This window comes from Nyctereutes procyonoides, unplaced genomic scaffold, assembly GCF_905146905.1.
Source record: "Nyctereutes procyonoides isolate TBG_1078 unplaced genomic scaffold, NYPRO_anot_genome, whole genome shotgun sequence".
Lineage (NCBI taxonomy): Eukaryota > Metazoa > Chordata > Mammalia > Carnivora > Canidae > Nyctereutes > Nyctereutes procyonoides.
In genome coordinates, this window is record NW_026575133.1 from 45,002,430 (window position 1) to 45,016,386 (window position 13,957).

General features: G+C 35.1%; 1 protein-coding gene across 12 annotated transcripts in view; it reads right to left on the reverse strand.

Moving 5' to 3' along the window:
* Positions 1–13,957, reverse strand: part of MFF (mitochondrial fission factor) — a 29,574-nt gene that overhangs the window by 7,857 nt on the left and 7,760 nt on the right. For 6 of the 12 annotated variants that reach the window (XM_055345876.1, XM_055345875.1, XM_055345872.1 and 3 more), the window contains 4 exons: positions 9,306–9,394; positions 6,609–6,683; positions 5,706–5,783; positions 1,855–2,013 (listed from right to left, as the gene is read on the reverse strand). In XM_055345876.1, coding sequence (XP_055201851.1) covers positions 1,855–2,013; positions 5,706–5,783; positions 6,609–6,683; positions 9,306–9,394 — 401 coding nt within the window. The remainder of the gene's footprint in view (positions 1–1,854; positions 2,014–5,705; positions 5,784–6,608; positions 6,684–9,305; positions 9,395–13,957) is intronic. The other 6 variants (XM_055345877.1, XM_055345880.1, XM_055345881.1 and 3 more) reach the window with 3 other exon arrangements.

Here is a 13,957-nt window from a genome sequence, read left to right on the forward strand (position 1 = left end):
AAAACAGTTTTTCATAATAAAAGAATACAGAGTAAATTTGACATTAGTAAGATTTCTGATTTTGTATTTTTGAACTTGAAGCAAAATCTCTTATGGAGAAGGACAGCTTTGTCAAGCTGCAATTATTTAATCCATATACAATTTATAAGTATCTTTCTTATTCAGATATTTTCACTGTAATAGCATTTGATATGACATAATTTGACCTAATAATCTGGTCTCTTCTAATGGGCCTAATTAAAAAGTGAAAGGGGACACCTGGTGAAGAATAAATTTATCTTAAGGAGGGAGGAGAAAATAGGCCTTTGGGAATACTAGTTTTTAAATGCAAGGTACTTTAAATTCAATATATGTTGAAGCATATGCCATAACACTATATAAGGAATTTGATTGAGGCCATTATTACCTGTATCTTAAATAAAAATGACGGTGGTAGGGAACAGTCTTCACAAGAACTAGAAAACTAGGCAATACTATTATTACCCCCCACCTCTTTTTTTATAGATGAAGAAAATGAGGCCTAGAGAAGCTAAGCAATTTGTCCAAGGCCATCATGCAGCTAGCTATTGAGTGGGGTCATGACGAATCTGTCTGGCCCCTGAATCCATGTCTTCTGAACCATGGTGCTTCTTACAGGATGCAAATATTCTATGACAGTCGTCTAAATCCTTAGGGAGGGGCATGCATATGTATAAGTATACACACATGCATACATATACATGAATACACAAATACATAGATGTATATATAATTTTTCTGTGCTATGAGCTTTCTATTTTAAGCTCTTTCTGGTGCAGCTTTAAGTTCTAGAGTCCAAATGGATATACCACTGCATTAAGCCTGGGAAGGTTAGAAACACCAGTCCATGGTATGGACAAGTACTCATGAAGTACAGTAAAACCTCTGAGGCTTATATGAGGATCAAAAGCACTCAACAAAAAAGTTTGTTCAGAGTGAGCCACAAGACATTTCAATTTCTAAGGTAAGAATCAAGGTTTATTGGAAGGGCCAGCTTAATTTACTGGGAATTCTTCAAAAGTTAACAGTCGACTAAAATGACCAAGGAAATTCAAACACTGACTCACAGAGTCACTAGATAAAATGTTTGGAGTTGAAATGAGAATGCCCATACCTTTCCCACATTATGCCCAAATTTTATCTTTTAAAAATACTATGTAGTAAATAAGCAAGGGCAAAAAAATATCTGAAATAATGGCAAAAAAAGAATTTGTATGAGCAAGTCTAAGTGAACTACTATTGATTTTACGTGAGGATGTTCTAAAGTGAGATAAGTTACCAATACTGAAAAATATCAGTATTATCAAAAAGATAACAGCACTTGGGGTTTTTAGTACAGGCCTAGAAATCCATACCTAAAGGGAAAGTAAAAAAACGTCCTTGGCAGCTTGACTGATACTGTCTTCTCAGATTTGCTTCATTAGCCCAACCATATTAGTACCATCAACGATTAAATCAAAAGACTTACTAAAGAAAATCAGTATGCTTCAGGCCAACATCCTACACTCAAACCAAAAGCATGCCTCCTCATATTCCAATGGAGTCAAGCACTTAGAACAGGTCAACAAAGCCTTGGAAAAAAAAAATCATTATTCGTCCTGTATATAGTTATTAATTGAATACTCTACCTGACTGAAGAGAAGCTAACAGAATCTTGTGAAATGTGAATTTTGGACAATAATTTCAAATTAAAAGAAAGCAAAGCAATTTGTTTTAAACCACTGCATCTTGGAAAGAGACAAAGGTGCAAACACAAAAGGAAGACACCACAGTCCACTAACAAGGAGCCAAAAAAATATGCATTACAGCTAGCAAGAATCACCGATGGCCAATCACCTGCGATTTTCATCCAGCACATCCAAGATCTGCTGGTAAGCCCTACGAGTGGAAGACTGGATAAGCGACAAAATGCCTCGAGCAGAGGAAAGATTAGCTCCATCTTCAGGTAACATTTGGGGAGGACAGACCCGAACCTGTTGTGGCGATGGTGTCACACTGTTTACATAAGCACAGCAAATGAAGAGAAAAACACTCAAGTCAGATTTTCATAAAACTTCAGCTGAGCAGTTTCCCCACTTAGTATTTTAAGAATTATCTTAGTTTTCTTGTCCCTTTACCCACCCTTCACCCTCCCCTAAGAAAACAGTCAAACCAAACAAGTTAATAAACACATTAAGTCGTTTTAAAAAACCAACAACAATGCAACATCTGTGACTGTGTAGCCTCACACATCAAATTAAACAAACTGAATATGAAAAAACAACTTTGGAGCAGGAAGAGGACTACAGCAAGCAGTGGGTTCAACCCCAAGCTTTGGAGAAGCGGCATTCCTTACTCCATGTATGTATTCCAATCCAGTAAATCAAACGTCTAATGACCAACACTGCACTGTGACTTAAGGGTGGTGGTGAGAAGGTTAAGACGGAGAGTTCTGGCTTATAGGTGTCAGAGTTCAAACGCATGAATCAAAATAAGTCCATGAAAAATGCCATTTCAAATATTTTGCAAAGACAATAGCAAGCTGAGTTTATGATGCAGAAATTAAATAAAAATGAATTAAAGCTTCAGAAAGCCATAACAAAAGCATGTTGGTAGCTTAATTATATTAAAGCATATGTTCTCTAGCTAAATGACTAAAACATAAACCTACTCTTAAATCTGTGCAGAGAGTGAACAGAGGCAAGACAGTTCTTAAATTATCCAGATGAATGGTAAACAACCATATCTGGGCTTCTTGGGGACAGTAATCTTAATCATTCTTAATGCGTAAGCCAAGAGTCACAATTTCTTTGGCTCCACTGCCAATGCTTCGTAAAAGCTGAACATATTTGAATGAAGCAATTTTACAGTTCTAACAAACTTTTGAGCTTGGTGTATTTTCAGAGAGCAGTTTAATGTTAGGGCCTGATCAGTTAGTTGTGTGAGGTATTTAAGTGATACCAGGACTTGGCCACCTGGTTTGTTACATTAACAGGTTTTGTTGTAACAAAAGGACTATAACCCTGGGATGTGAGCAAAACACTTTTTTTCTCAGCATCAGGGCAAAATCCCTTAGGCTAAACCTCATCCTTGTGTATTTCATCCAAAAGAATGAAAGTGGAGCAGACAGTGAACAACTGAAAAGAGAAAAATATTTTATTTTGACTTATGTAATCTTTTCTTACTTAAAATGCGTTTTGTTTGGAAACCACAACATAAGGGGGATAATTTCTTAAAGGGCAGCTGACATCTAATATTATTATTCCCAGAGTCCCCAGAACATTAAAAACAAAATCCACAATTTTGTGAATAACTTTGAATGTCTTGATGATCCAAAGTGAGAAGTATTATAAATAAGAAAGCCATTTTTTCCAAAGACTATTTAGAAGAGAAAGACCTAAACCATATTTGGCATATTGAGAAACTAGTTTATCAGGGCTGATTCACCAAGGAATCTGGTCTAATGCTACCAAGATAAATGCAGATTTTCAGTTAGGCTCATGGATGATAACCTGGATGTCTGTCCAGAGATTCTGGAATATATACAAGCCACCTTATCATGATACTTGGCCAAACCTATATTGAGCATCCAAGAGGAGAAAAAAAAAAATCATTATTCTCTGGAATACAAACTCTAGGTACTAGCTTTGTCCTCAGCCTTCTCTTTAGGGAGTATAGGGAAAATTTGGGAGTTCTTGCTCTTTGTGAGAAAGCAGATTGAATTCATATTAGAAAAGTATCACCAGGGGGATCCCTGGGTGGCTCAGAGGTTTAGCGCCTGCCTTTCGCCCGGGGCGCAATCCTGAAGTCCCGGGATCGAGTCCCGAGTCAGGCTCCCTGCATGGAGCCTGCTTCTCCCTCTGCCTGTGTCTCTCTCTCTCTCTCTCTCTATCATGAATAAATAAATAAAATCTTTAAAAAAAAAAGAAAAAAAAAAGTATCACCAGAAGCAGGAATGAGAAGGCCAGTTCTGCATCACTATAAACAAACAATCCAACTTAGACTCTCTTGAGAGAGCTGCCAACAAACTTGGCTAAATATACTTAGGTTGTAAAAGCCTAGTACAACATTTTGATACGATTAAAATTTTTGTCTTTCCATTTTGGGACTTACATTGAACACTTTGCATATCATTCGACATCAGTAAATACATTAGCTACACACTAATACATTAAAGTCTGTAATAATCAATATTAGAATTCTAATCTTAGAGCAACAATGTCAGTAAACTAAACACAAATTCACGACAAAAGTTTCATGGATTTTGTCCACTAAAAATTACAAAAGGGCTATTACTTCATCTGAGAAAAATAATTTTGTCAGAAACAAGTAATAGGAACTAGTTATTTAAAGTTCTAAAAGTACGGGATGCCTGAGTGGCTCAGTGGATGAGTGTCTGACTTAGGCTCAGGGCATGATCCCGGAGCCCACATCGGGCTCCCTGCAGGGAGCCTGCTTCTTCCTCTGCCTATGTCTCTGCCTCTCTCTCTCTCTCTCTGTGTCTCTCATAGGTAAATAAATAAAATTAAAAAAATAATAAAGTTCTAAAAGTACAAGTACTTCCTGTTTATACACAGGAAATTTGGTGGTCATTTATAAAGTAGTCAAGCATAAACTAATCTCAGAATAACTGCAAAGAATTCTTAGGAGGGAATGCAAAGAAGGTTGAATGTGAAAACAGTCTCTAAGATCTCTGCTGATTCTAAGACTCTAATGCATCATCGTATGAAAATTGGAATATGATAAATGAAAAAAAATTACGTGATCCTCAACTGTAACTTAAACAAAAAATATTTATGTAGAAAGATAAAAGATAAAATTAAGTCTTTATCAATACTAGTAAAAATATTTATTCCATCAAAGACCAACATCAAGAGCATATTTGGATTTCTGGTTGTTTCTCAAAAGAAATTAAAATTCCAAAGATTAGTAAGAAATTTAACTTCAGTAATTATATGGTAATATGAGCACCAAAAACAGAATAGGAACTATTTTTAAACTGTTGACCATTTTGGGCAGTATATGTACAGATTAAACGCCCTTCATTTTTAATGTTATTTCCATCCACAGTTGAACCAAATGATTAAACTGTAAGTGACCAAAATTACCCTAAATAGAAACAATAAATATTTCAGATTTTTTTCTTTTTTAAAGTTTCAAGTGGTCTTGCAAGCTTTTTTTTTTTTTTTTTAACACAAATAAACAAATTTAAGAACAAAAAATAGTAAGCCCATTTTAACAATCAGCCTGATGCTAGCTGGAATGTCCACCATGGGCATCAGCTATGGAGGGAAACAGTGCTTTTAGGATTTTCATCTCTGTCCACTCATCCAGCCAACCAAGGTGTACTGACTTTCTTTTGACACGTGAACTATTATGAAAAGCAAGAAAGTAAACATTTTGCCAAGGCACTTGGATTATTTAAGCCAATGTTGTATTAGTAATTTAATAGAAATGTACTTTGATAATAAATATATCACAGTATATAAAACAGCAAAATCTCAACTTTTTCTTTTACAAAAGATTAGGAATTTTGAAGAAAGCACTAATGTTTACATATCATTTCATCAGTAATGGATTTATTTCATGCCTATATGAAATCTTACTGCACGAATGTTAAGTACACAACACTAGCCAATGTCAGAACTAAAATTTAAATGAAAATTTGGCATAACTCATTATTAAAAGAGCAGTCCAAAGTAAAGTACCTCTTTCCCCATGAGTTTTCCCAGGAACAATGTTTCTCAAACTGTGAGGGTATAATCTCTTTGGTGAGGCTCCAACCTCTTCCAAAAAACAGTAAAAGTGAAATTGTGAAAAGGGGGAGAAAAATTTAATGGAAACACAAATTTTGCACTTCTCTTGAAATTTTAAAAAGAGAGAAAATTTAACTTGTTGCCACTGTCTAAGGCAATATTCCTGGTTCCCAGAAGCATAATAAAAGAACTAGAATAAGAGAAAAACCATCAGCTATCACAGTAACTTCTGTGGCTTAAGAACCACATTGGCTGTTGAATTCCTATACTGCACACTAAAATATTCCAAGACGAAGGTCACTCCCCCACCTTCTGTCACATTTACAGAAAGAGTGGGTTTAAATGATCTCAAAACATTCTTTTAAGCATTATTTTAATCTATGGGAAAAAAAAAAACTTTAAATGACAAATCACTCTTTGACCCCATTCTCCTTCTGTATAAAAACAGGGCAAGCAAAGGCAGTGTACTAAAATAAAAGAAGGACTGGGATCACCAAACCTGGTTAAGTTGAATCTACAGAGAACTAATATGCCAACCAAAGCAAAATAAAATAAGAAAAGATGCTTGGGTTTTTTTTTTTTTTGTGCAAATTATTCCATTTTACTTTCACCATTACACTCCAAATCATACATCATTTCCTTAATTGGCCCAGTTGTCTTTTTTTTTTTTTTAATTCTCAACAAAGTGCATGATGACAATTTGAGAAGTCCTAAAACCCAGGTACTGAAAAGCCAAACAGTAAGAGCACTAGGGTATTATATGATGATAATTACTTGGTGAAATATTAGTATAACAAAAGCCTGTAAAACTTAAACAACTCCTAGTTGTGAAAAGCAGAGCAGATAAAATCTTACGTGTACTCCGGCGCAGAAAACGATGCCTGGAACCTTGAAATTTTATTTCTTGGGGCAGAATCTGATCTGTGCCACCTTAAATAATAATTATGCTTCTTTTACATATTCAGCTTTTATAACAGAAAGAAAAAGCTAGATACAAGTCTACTGATCAGAAGTCATTTTTGTGTCAATAGCTGGCAATAATCAATCCTACTATCTCTTGAAAATAATTAAAAAAACAAAGGCCAGTGTTCCTGCTCTTATGTCTATATGTACTTTTACTCCTAAAGCCAAGGAATAAAATGGAGGCAGGCAAGTGTTCATGCACAGTGACACATAATTCTACATTACAAAGAGACTAAAATAGGTAAAGACAGCAAAAGCTTAATAATTACTTTAGTAGAAGTTAAATATAGTTATTTTATCTTCCTTACTACATTACCAACACTAAATATCTAATAATGTTCATTATATAAAATTCCTAAAGTTAATACAGGTAGAGCCTTACAGATGAATCCAATTATACATTCTAAATTAATAACGGTAGAGGAAGAAAAAGCAAGGTTACACTATTAACGAAAAGATGGTTAAGTATCTTACCATGACACAGTAAGATACATTAACTACCATAACAAAAAAGTATGATTAATGTAAGAACGGTAATATAAGAATTGTACTGTGAAATGTATAGTTAAATACGCATTTTATTTTTACCACCTAAAATTAAAACATGAGATTTTTCAGGTTTATTAAACATCTAGAAAGTGCCAGTAAGGCAACTTAAACAGAAAGAGAAAGCAAACATTAGTTAACTCTCTTAAATCTTCTCTGTTATAAGGAGCTTAAGTTATTGGTAACTGCAAAATGCCTATGAACTAATCATCTACTCTAAATCATACCTCCCTAGGCTGGTTTTCAAACCTAGTAAAGCTGTTTCCTTTCTCTCCAACTAAACTCAGCTATCAATAGTTACTTACTTTGTGAGAAAAAGAATAAGACTGATGCTATACTAAAACAGTCCTGTTTTTTATCTCACTATTGTGAAATTTCAAATTTCAAAGAGACCTAAATATTAAGCAACACCTTCATTTAACAGAAAAGCTTATTAGAAACCTTTGCTGCCTTGAAAAATATTACAAACGGAAAATAGCAAAAATCCTTATGTGTTTTATGCTTAATCACTCTGATAGGGTACTAAATATCAAGAAGCTACCTTAGCCATCAACCCTGTAATCTTTTTACCGTTTGTATAATGTATCTGAAAAAATCCTAGAAAAATGAATTTCACAGACCAGCTGACATCACTGCCAACAAGGTATCTTCAGGGAAACATAATTACCATAAAAATTTTCATTTTAATACTTGAACTTTTCAAGTATTTCCTGAAGGAGGTATATATTCATTTTCACTATCTTCCTATATACCCCTTCAGAATAACTGTAACTACTTTAGGAAACATTTCAAGATTTTTCCAAGAAATCAGAGCAGTTACAGTCCTCCTCTGCATCTACCACAAGAGACAGCCTAATCCTATCAAAGCCCCACCTGCATCCCTATATTCTTCAGTCTGGTCCAAACTAGAACTTGATATGGTTTAACACAGATGGTACATTGTACTGTGTTCTACTTTATTTGTATATACATGTAAGTGTTTTGCTTTTATCTAGATTTTCAAACTCAGAGAGTTGTGGTTTCCAGAGAAGCTAACATGATGCTTGGCATCAAATATGGTTCATGATGTATGAGTTCATGAAGAGTGACCAAAAATGTAATGAGGAAGATATACTATTTTACATAAACAATCCAAATCATCTATTTAAAAAAGCCACAATCACCAATGGATTTGAGACTTAAAATTCTGAACAGATTTAAAAGGGAAATTTGATCTGTAAAAACCCAGTAGTTTAAAAAAAAATACAAAACCCATTAGTTTTAATGAAACAACAAAAAACACCGGCCTGATCTAAAACTTCTTATAGTGGGGTAGCTCTAAGATCAGAGTATGATAATATACCCAAATTTAAAAGAAAAGTTTACACAAACAGCCCTTTAAACAACATACTTATATTTTTGGCAAATGAATGGATCTAATAATGACTCAGTAGGCAGAGAGCTAAACAATAATCCAAGAAAGTGAAACAATTCCACTCGCTTATGCTACATTGTTTACCATGGTTCATTAGAAGCGGAGCTGGAAGGGCTAGTTCACAATTTTATGACAAAATGAGTAACTTAAAAAAAAAAAAAGACATTTGCTTCAAATGTTTTCCTTTTCTTTTTCTTTTTTTTTTTTATGTTTTCCTTTTCAACCTACATGCTAAGATAAACATTTCTGAAGGCTGCACAGGACTGAGCACTTATATTTATCAAACTCTCTTAAATATACTTGATAAGTAATTCCCAAAATAAGGAAATCATACTCGTAGAATCCTGTCATATACATACGAGAGGATAATGCTACTGGAAAGTTCTCACAACATATTTTAAGGCTATAAAAATAACTGCAAAAATGTAAAATTGATGTAAATGTAAAACAGATTTCAAACAAAAGCAAATTATTTACTTTTTTGTCTGGTTGTTAGGCACAAAACACGTACTTCTTTTTTTTTTAATATTTGGGAGTTAAAAAAAAAGAATATAATTACTTAGAAAAAGATGGGAGAATATACGGAGAAAACTTATGAAGGAGATACATTGCTCAGTGGTTCTACTCACATGGAGTCAGCTCTGACCAGCTGTCCGTTTTGGCGAACAGCATTTTCACTCATAGAGCGCTCTCTTTTTAGCCTGCCAACTGCACGGATCTGTGAGGCACAAAGAAAGGGAGAGGAATAGAAAATATTCTTAGTAGCCTAGTAGCTACTTAGTATCAAAAAAACCTTAATCCAAGGCTATTCAGAAAATTTACAAAGAACATAACCAAGAATTGCTGCCAGGCATGAGTATTAAAGATAGGTTAAAAACAACCCTACTTATTATGATGCACATAAATTTACAAAAGCTTCTTTACCTTGCTAAAACAATTATTTCTGGTTTCTATTTAAATATCAATCTTACTTGGTACAATTATATTTTTATTTATTGAAATTTATATAATACACTTATATTAGCTAAGAACAATTTACAACATTTTTTTAAAGGTATGTATATCATGGGAAATGGGATGTATTTATATTATAAACAAATGTTCCAGGCTTCTGGGGTTAAAACAAATTCATATTCGGTTGGATATTTGAAAACTAGACCAAAAAAGACTTGGTACTGGCTTAAAGGTTTTGGCATTCCAGAAATAGCCACAATCTCCCATCCCACATGCTCTTACAGAATGTGTCACTGACCTTCTCCATTAAAAGATAGGATTTATGTTCTCTTCTTTTGAAATTGGGTGGGCTGGTGACTGCTGTAGAGATGATGCAATGTGACTTCTGAGACTAGGTCATAAACAACAATAAGCCTTCTGCCTCTCTCCCCTAAACTGTTCATGTTTGGAACAATGGCATCGTGATGTGAAGATGCCCACGAGTCACATGGAAAGGTCATGTGTAGGTGCACCTACCAACAACCAACCATAGCTGAGGTCCCCAGACAACAGCCAGCATCACAGACATGTGAGGAAGCTGTCAGATGATTGTAGACTCAAGCTGTAGAGTCATCCCTACCTTAGACCCAGATACTGTAAAACAAAAAAAAGCTTTCCCCATTATGCCTGCTGCAAAGCCTTTACAAACAGAATCCATGTCCATGATCAAAATGAAATGTTAGTTTTTTCTTTGTAAGACACTTAAGGTGGTTTATTACAGAGCAATAGAACAATGGTAATCACTAACTTTCCTGTTTGTTTAGGTGGTTTGTTTTTTTGCTTTTAACTAAAAACAGCCATGGCAACTTCATGGTTTAAAGACAAAAAAAAAGGAAACATTACTGTAAAGGACAATTGGTATGTTAACCAAGGGACTTGAAATTTAAATATTAAAAAAAAAACACTTGGTGGGATGAGCGCTGGGTGTTGTGCTATATGTTGGCAAATTGAACTCCAATAAAAAAAACTTTTTTTAAATTAAAAAAACAAGGGTATTTAGTGATGATTTTTTAAAAAACTTGAGTAGATCATCAAGTTACAAGCACCTTCAGTGGAGAATAAATCCAGACTTCATGACAATAAAATTTAAAACCACATTATGCAGCATATAATTTCAGAGTATGGTTTAGATTTGGTTATGAGTTATGAACAAAAGAAAAGAACATTTCTAAAAACAGAAAAGGAGTCAGTTTGGAGCCCACTGCAAGAACTCTTTACAGTTAAACCAAAAATAAAAATTACCTTAAAGCCATATATATATACATATACACACACACATACACACACACATATGTGTATTAAGTTACATATAATGTAATATAGTTATATATGCATACATATTATACATCTATAAGTGATATATGCATATATAACTATTTATATTGTTAAGTTGTATGTAACTTAACACCTCTACAATCCAGTACACTTGATTCAGAGAATACTGGGTTGATTTGTGAGAATCCCACTGATACCTGCCTTCCTACCTACCACACAGCTGTGCTTACTTTCCCTAGAGAACAGCTCTTCCATGTTGCAAGATCAAGGTGAATTTTCTACGAAATCAGAACCATTCCTGCTGGTGTGTTGTGAGAACTAAGATTAAGCAGGACAGGAAGTGACAGGAAAAGGCAGATTCTTTCTATGATTTCAACACAGCCTGGAAACTAGAGGATCCAAAGTCTGTTATCTCACCATTTGAAATCTGATTCAAGGATAACTTACCTGGAACACTAAACTTAATATTGCTGCCATACTAGGGGGGAAAGCAATTTCAGACAAAAGCATACATCTATCATGCCTTCTAATATGACCAACTTGCATCCTGTAATGCTGAAGTGCATGGACACTGCCTGAAGTGATAAGGACACTCTTTTAAAAATTTCTACCCTTTAGTTCAGTCATGGTGGTGGTTTTCTCAATTGAAGGTTTTTTTTTTTAATTACTTTTTTACCCAGCTTTACTGAAATCTAGTTGACAATTCAAGATTTTTAAGTCATTGCAAACCAATCAGCACTGATTACCCATTTAAAAATTCAGTCCATTCAGTTGAGAAAGTATCCCAGCTTCAGGTAACTTCCTGCAGGTTACGTCACAGGGGCTTCTGTGTCTGACAACTGGCTTAAAATTCCTCCCTCCTCATTTATACTGCCTAATCAATGCAAAGAACCGTTAAGAACTGTCATGATTTGGTGATTTTGTGATTTCCTACCCAGATCAGAGTTTATTGCTCCGTTGCTTTATTAGTTTCTTGCAGGTAGAATCATCAAAGCAATGGTCATGTCCTAGAGTTGCCTCCCAAGTACAGATTAGGTATGTTGAAAGGGCTCATGACTTCCTCTGTACCAGCTAACCCTCCAGATTTTATAAACCCTGTCTATGCGAGGGGATTATCCGTTTCATGCTTTAAGCCCTCTACCAAGGGTATCCTTGGATTCTTCAAGCCAGCTTAGGAATTCAAGCGCAGTTATCTTCTGTAAACTTATTCCTTTTAGACAACAATTTCTATAGACTTCTTCATAAGCCACCTTCCTATAGTCTCCTTTCTTGTCATAGGCCAGGGGTTCTTAACTGGGGTGATTTTGCCCTCAAGGGGAAATCTGGCAATGACTGGAGAGAATTTTTCCTTTCTTTTTATTGTGACCAGCTACACATACCATAAAATTCATCATTTAAACTATTATACAATGTAGTGTATTTAATGCATTCATAACGTGCAACTAATACCACTACCTAGTTCCACGTAGGAACTAGGTACCCCAAAAAGAAATCCTATAATGATTAAGCAGCCATTCCCACTGCCCCTTTTCCTCAATCCACTGGCAACCACCAATCTGCTCTCTGTGTCTGAGGATTTGAGTGTTCTGGACATTTCATGTAGGTGGAATTATATATATACATATATATATACAGCCTTTTCTGTCTGGCTTCTTTGATGTAGCATAAAGTTTTCAAGGTTCATTTGTGTTGTACAACGTGTAAGTACTTCATTCCTTATTATGGCTGAATAATATTCCAGTATGGACATGCCACATTAGGTGTATCTATTCTTCAGTTGTGGACACGGGGGTTGTTTCCACCTTTTTTAGCTATTAGAGACATTTTTGATTTTCATGATTTGGAGGATTCCACTGGCATCTAGTACACAAAGATCAAGAATGCTGTTAAACATTCTATAGTGTAAAAGGATAGCCTTCACCACAACAAAGAATTATCCAGTCCAAAACATCAACAGTGCCAAGGCTGAGAAACTGTGGCATATGCTATAAAATGACTACTACAGAGTCAATGATTCAGAGAATCTCACTTGATAGGTTCTGACTAGCATCTGAATGAATCAATACAGCACTCAGAGCCTTACTGTTCTCCTCTTTCAAGCCATCTTCTAAAAGCTACTAGAACTCTGGTTCTTTTTCCTTTCTCCTCTAGTCAAGAGGTCCTGAGGGCTGACCCCCTCCATGGACTTGAACCACAGATCATCACCTTTGCTTTCCTTTCAATAGGCAGCTGGTACTAATCTTTGAAACCCCACCCTTGCGACTCAGGATTTGGCTTCCTCTATAGAATCTTAACTTTTATAACAATAATATGTAAACATACAACATACAAGCTTTTAATATAAATTAGAACATGTGCTGAACACACTACATGCATTATTATAGTTAGTTCTCACAATAATCCTAAGCACTTGGCATTATTCTTACCTTTTAGAGATGAGCCCTGAAATTGTCCAATAAGTTACCCAAGGTTATGTTGTTAGTAAGTAGCAAAGTAGGCCCTCAAAATTAGGTCTCATTCTCAGCCTAAGTTTTTCACTCTAGTGCTATATACTTTGGGCATTTTGACATTTGACTAAATGTATTCCTACTACTGCAGGAGTAAACCCCATAGGTCCACTAAGGCTAATCCTGGTAAGCTTTTTTCCTTAAAAGTAATGACTCAGGAAAGTGCCTGACTTGTTTTCAATCAGTTACTCTCACCAAGTAGGCAGAAAGTATCTAAAATAGTGGGAGCAGAAAGATCAAAAGAAAAACAAAACTCAAAGAATATTAGAGAGAGGGTTTCTCTCCTGGTGGAATCCTCACTCTAAGATGTTATCATCCACAGCAGCAACTTCCACTGGGAACTTCTGGAGGGCCAGGAAACAGGACCTTTAACTGAAAGCATGCTGTGATACCTTTCATCTCACATAATGGTACTCCCTACCTTTCATTATTCTTTGCAATTAAGAACTTCGTATCTTTTATGTGTGCTGGCGTTTCTCCCATGCTCATGCCACCATGCAGGAACT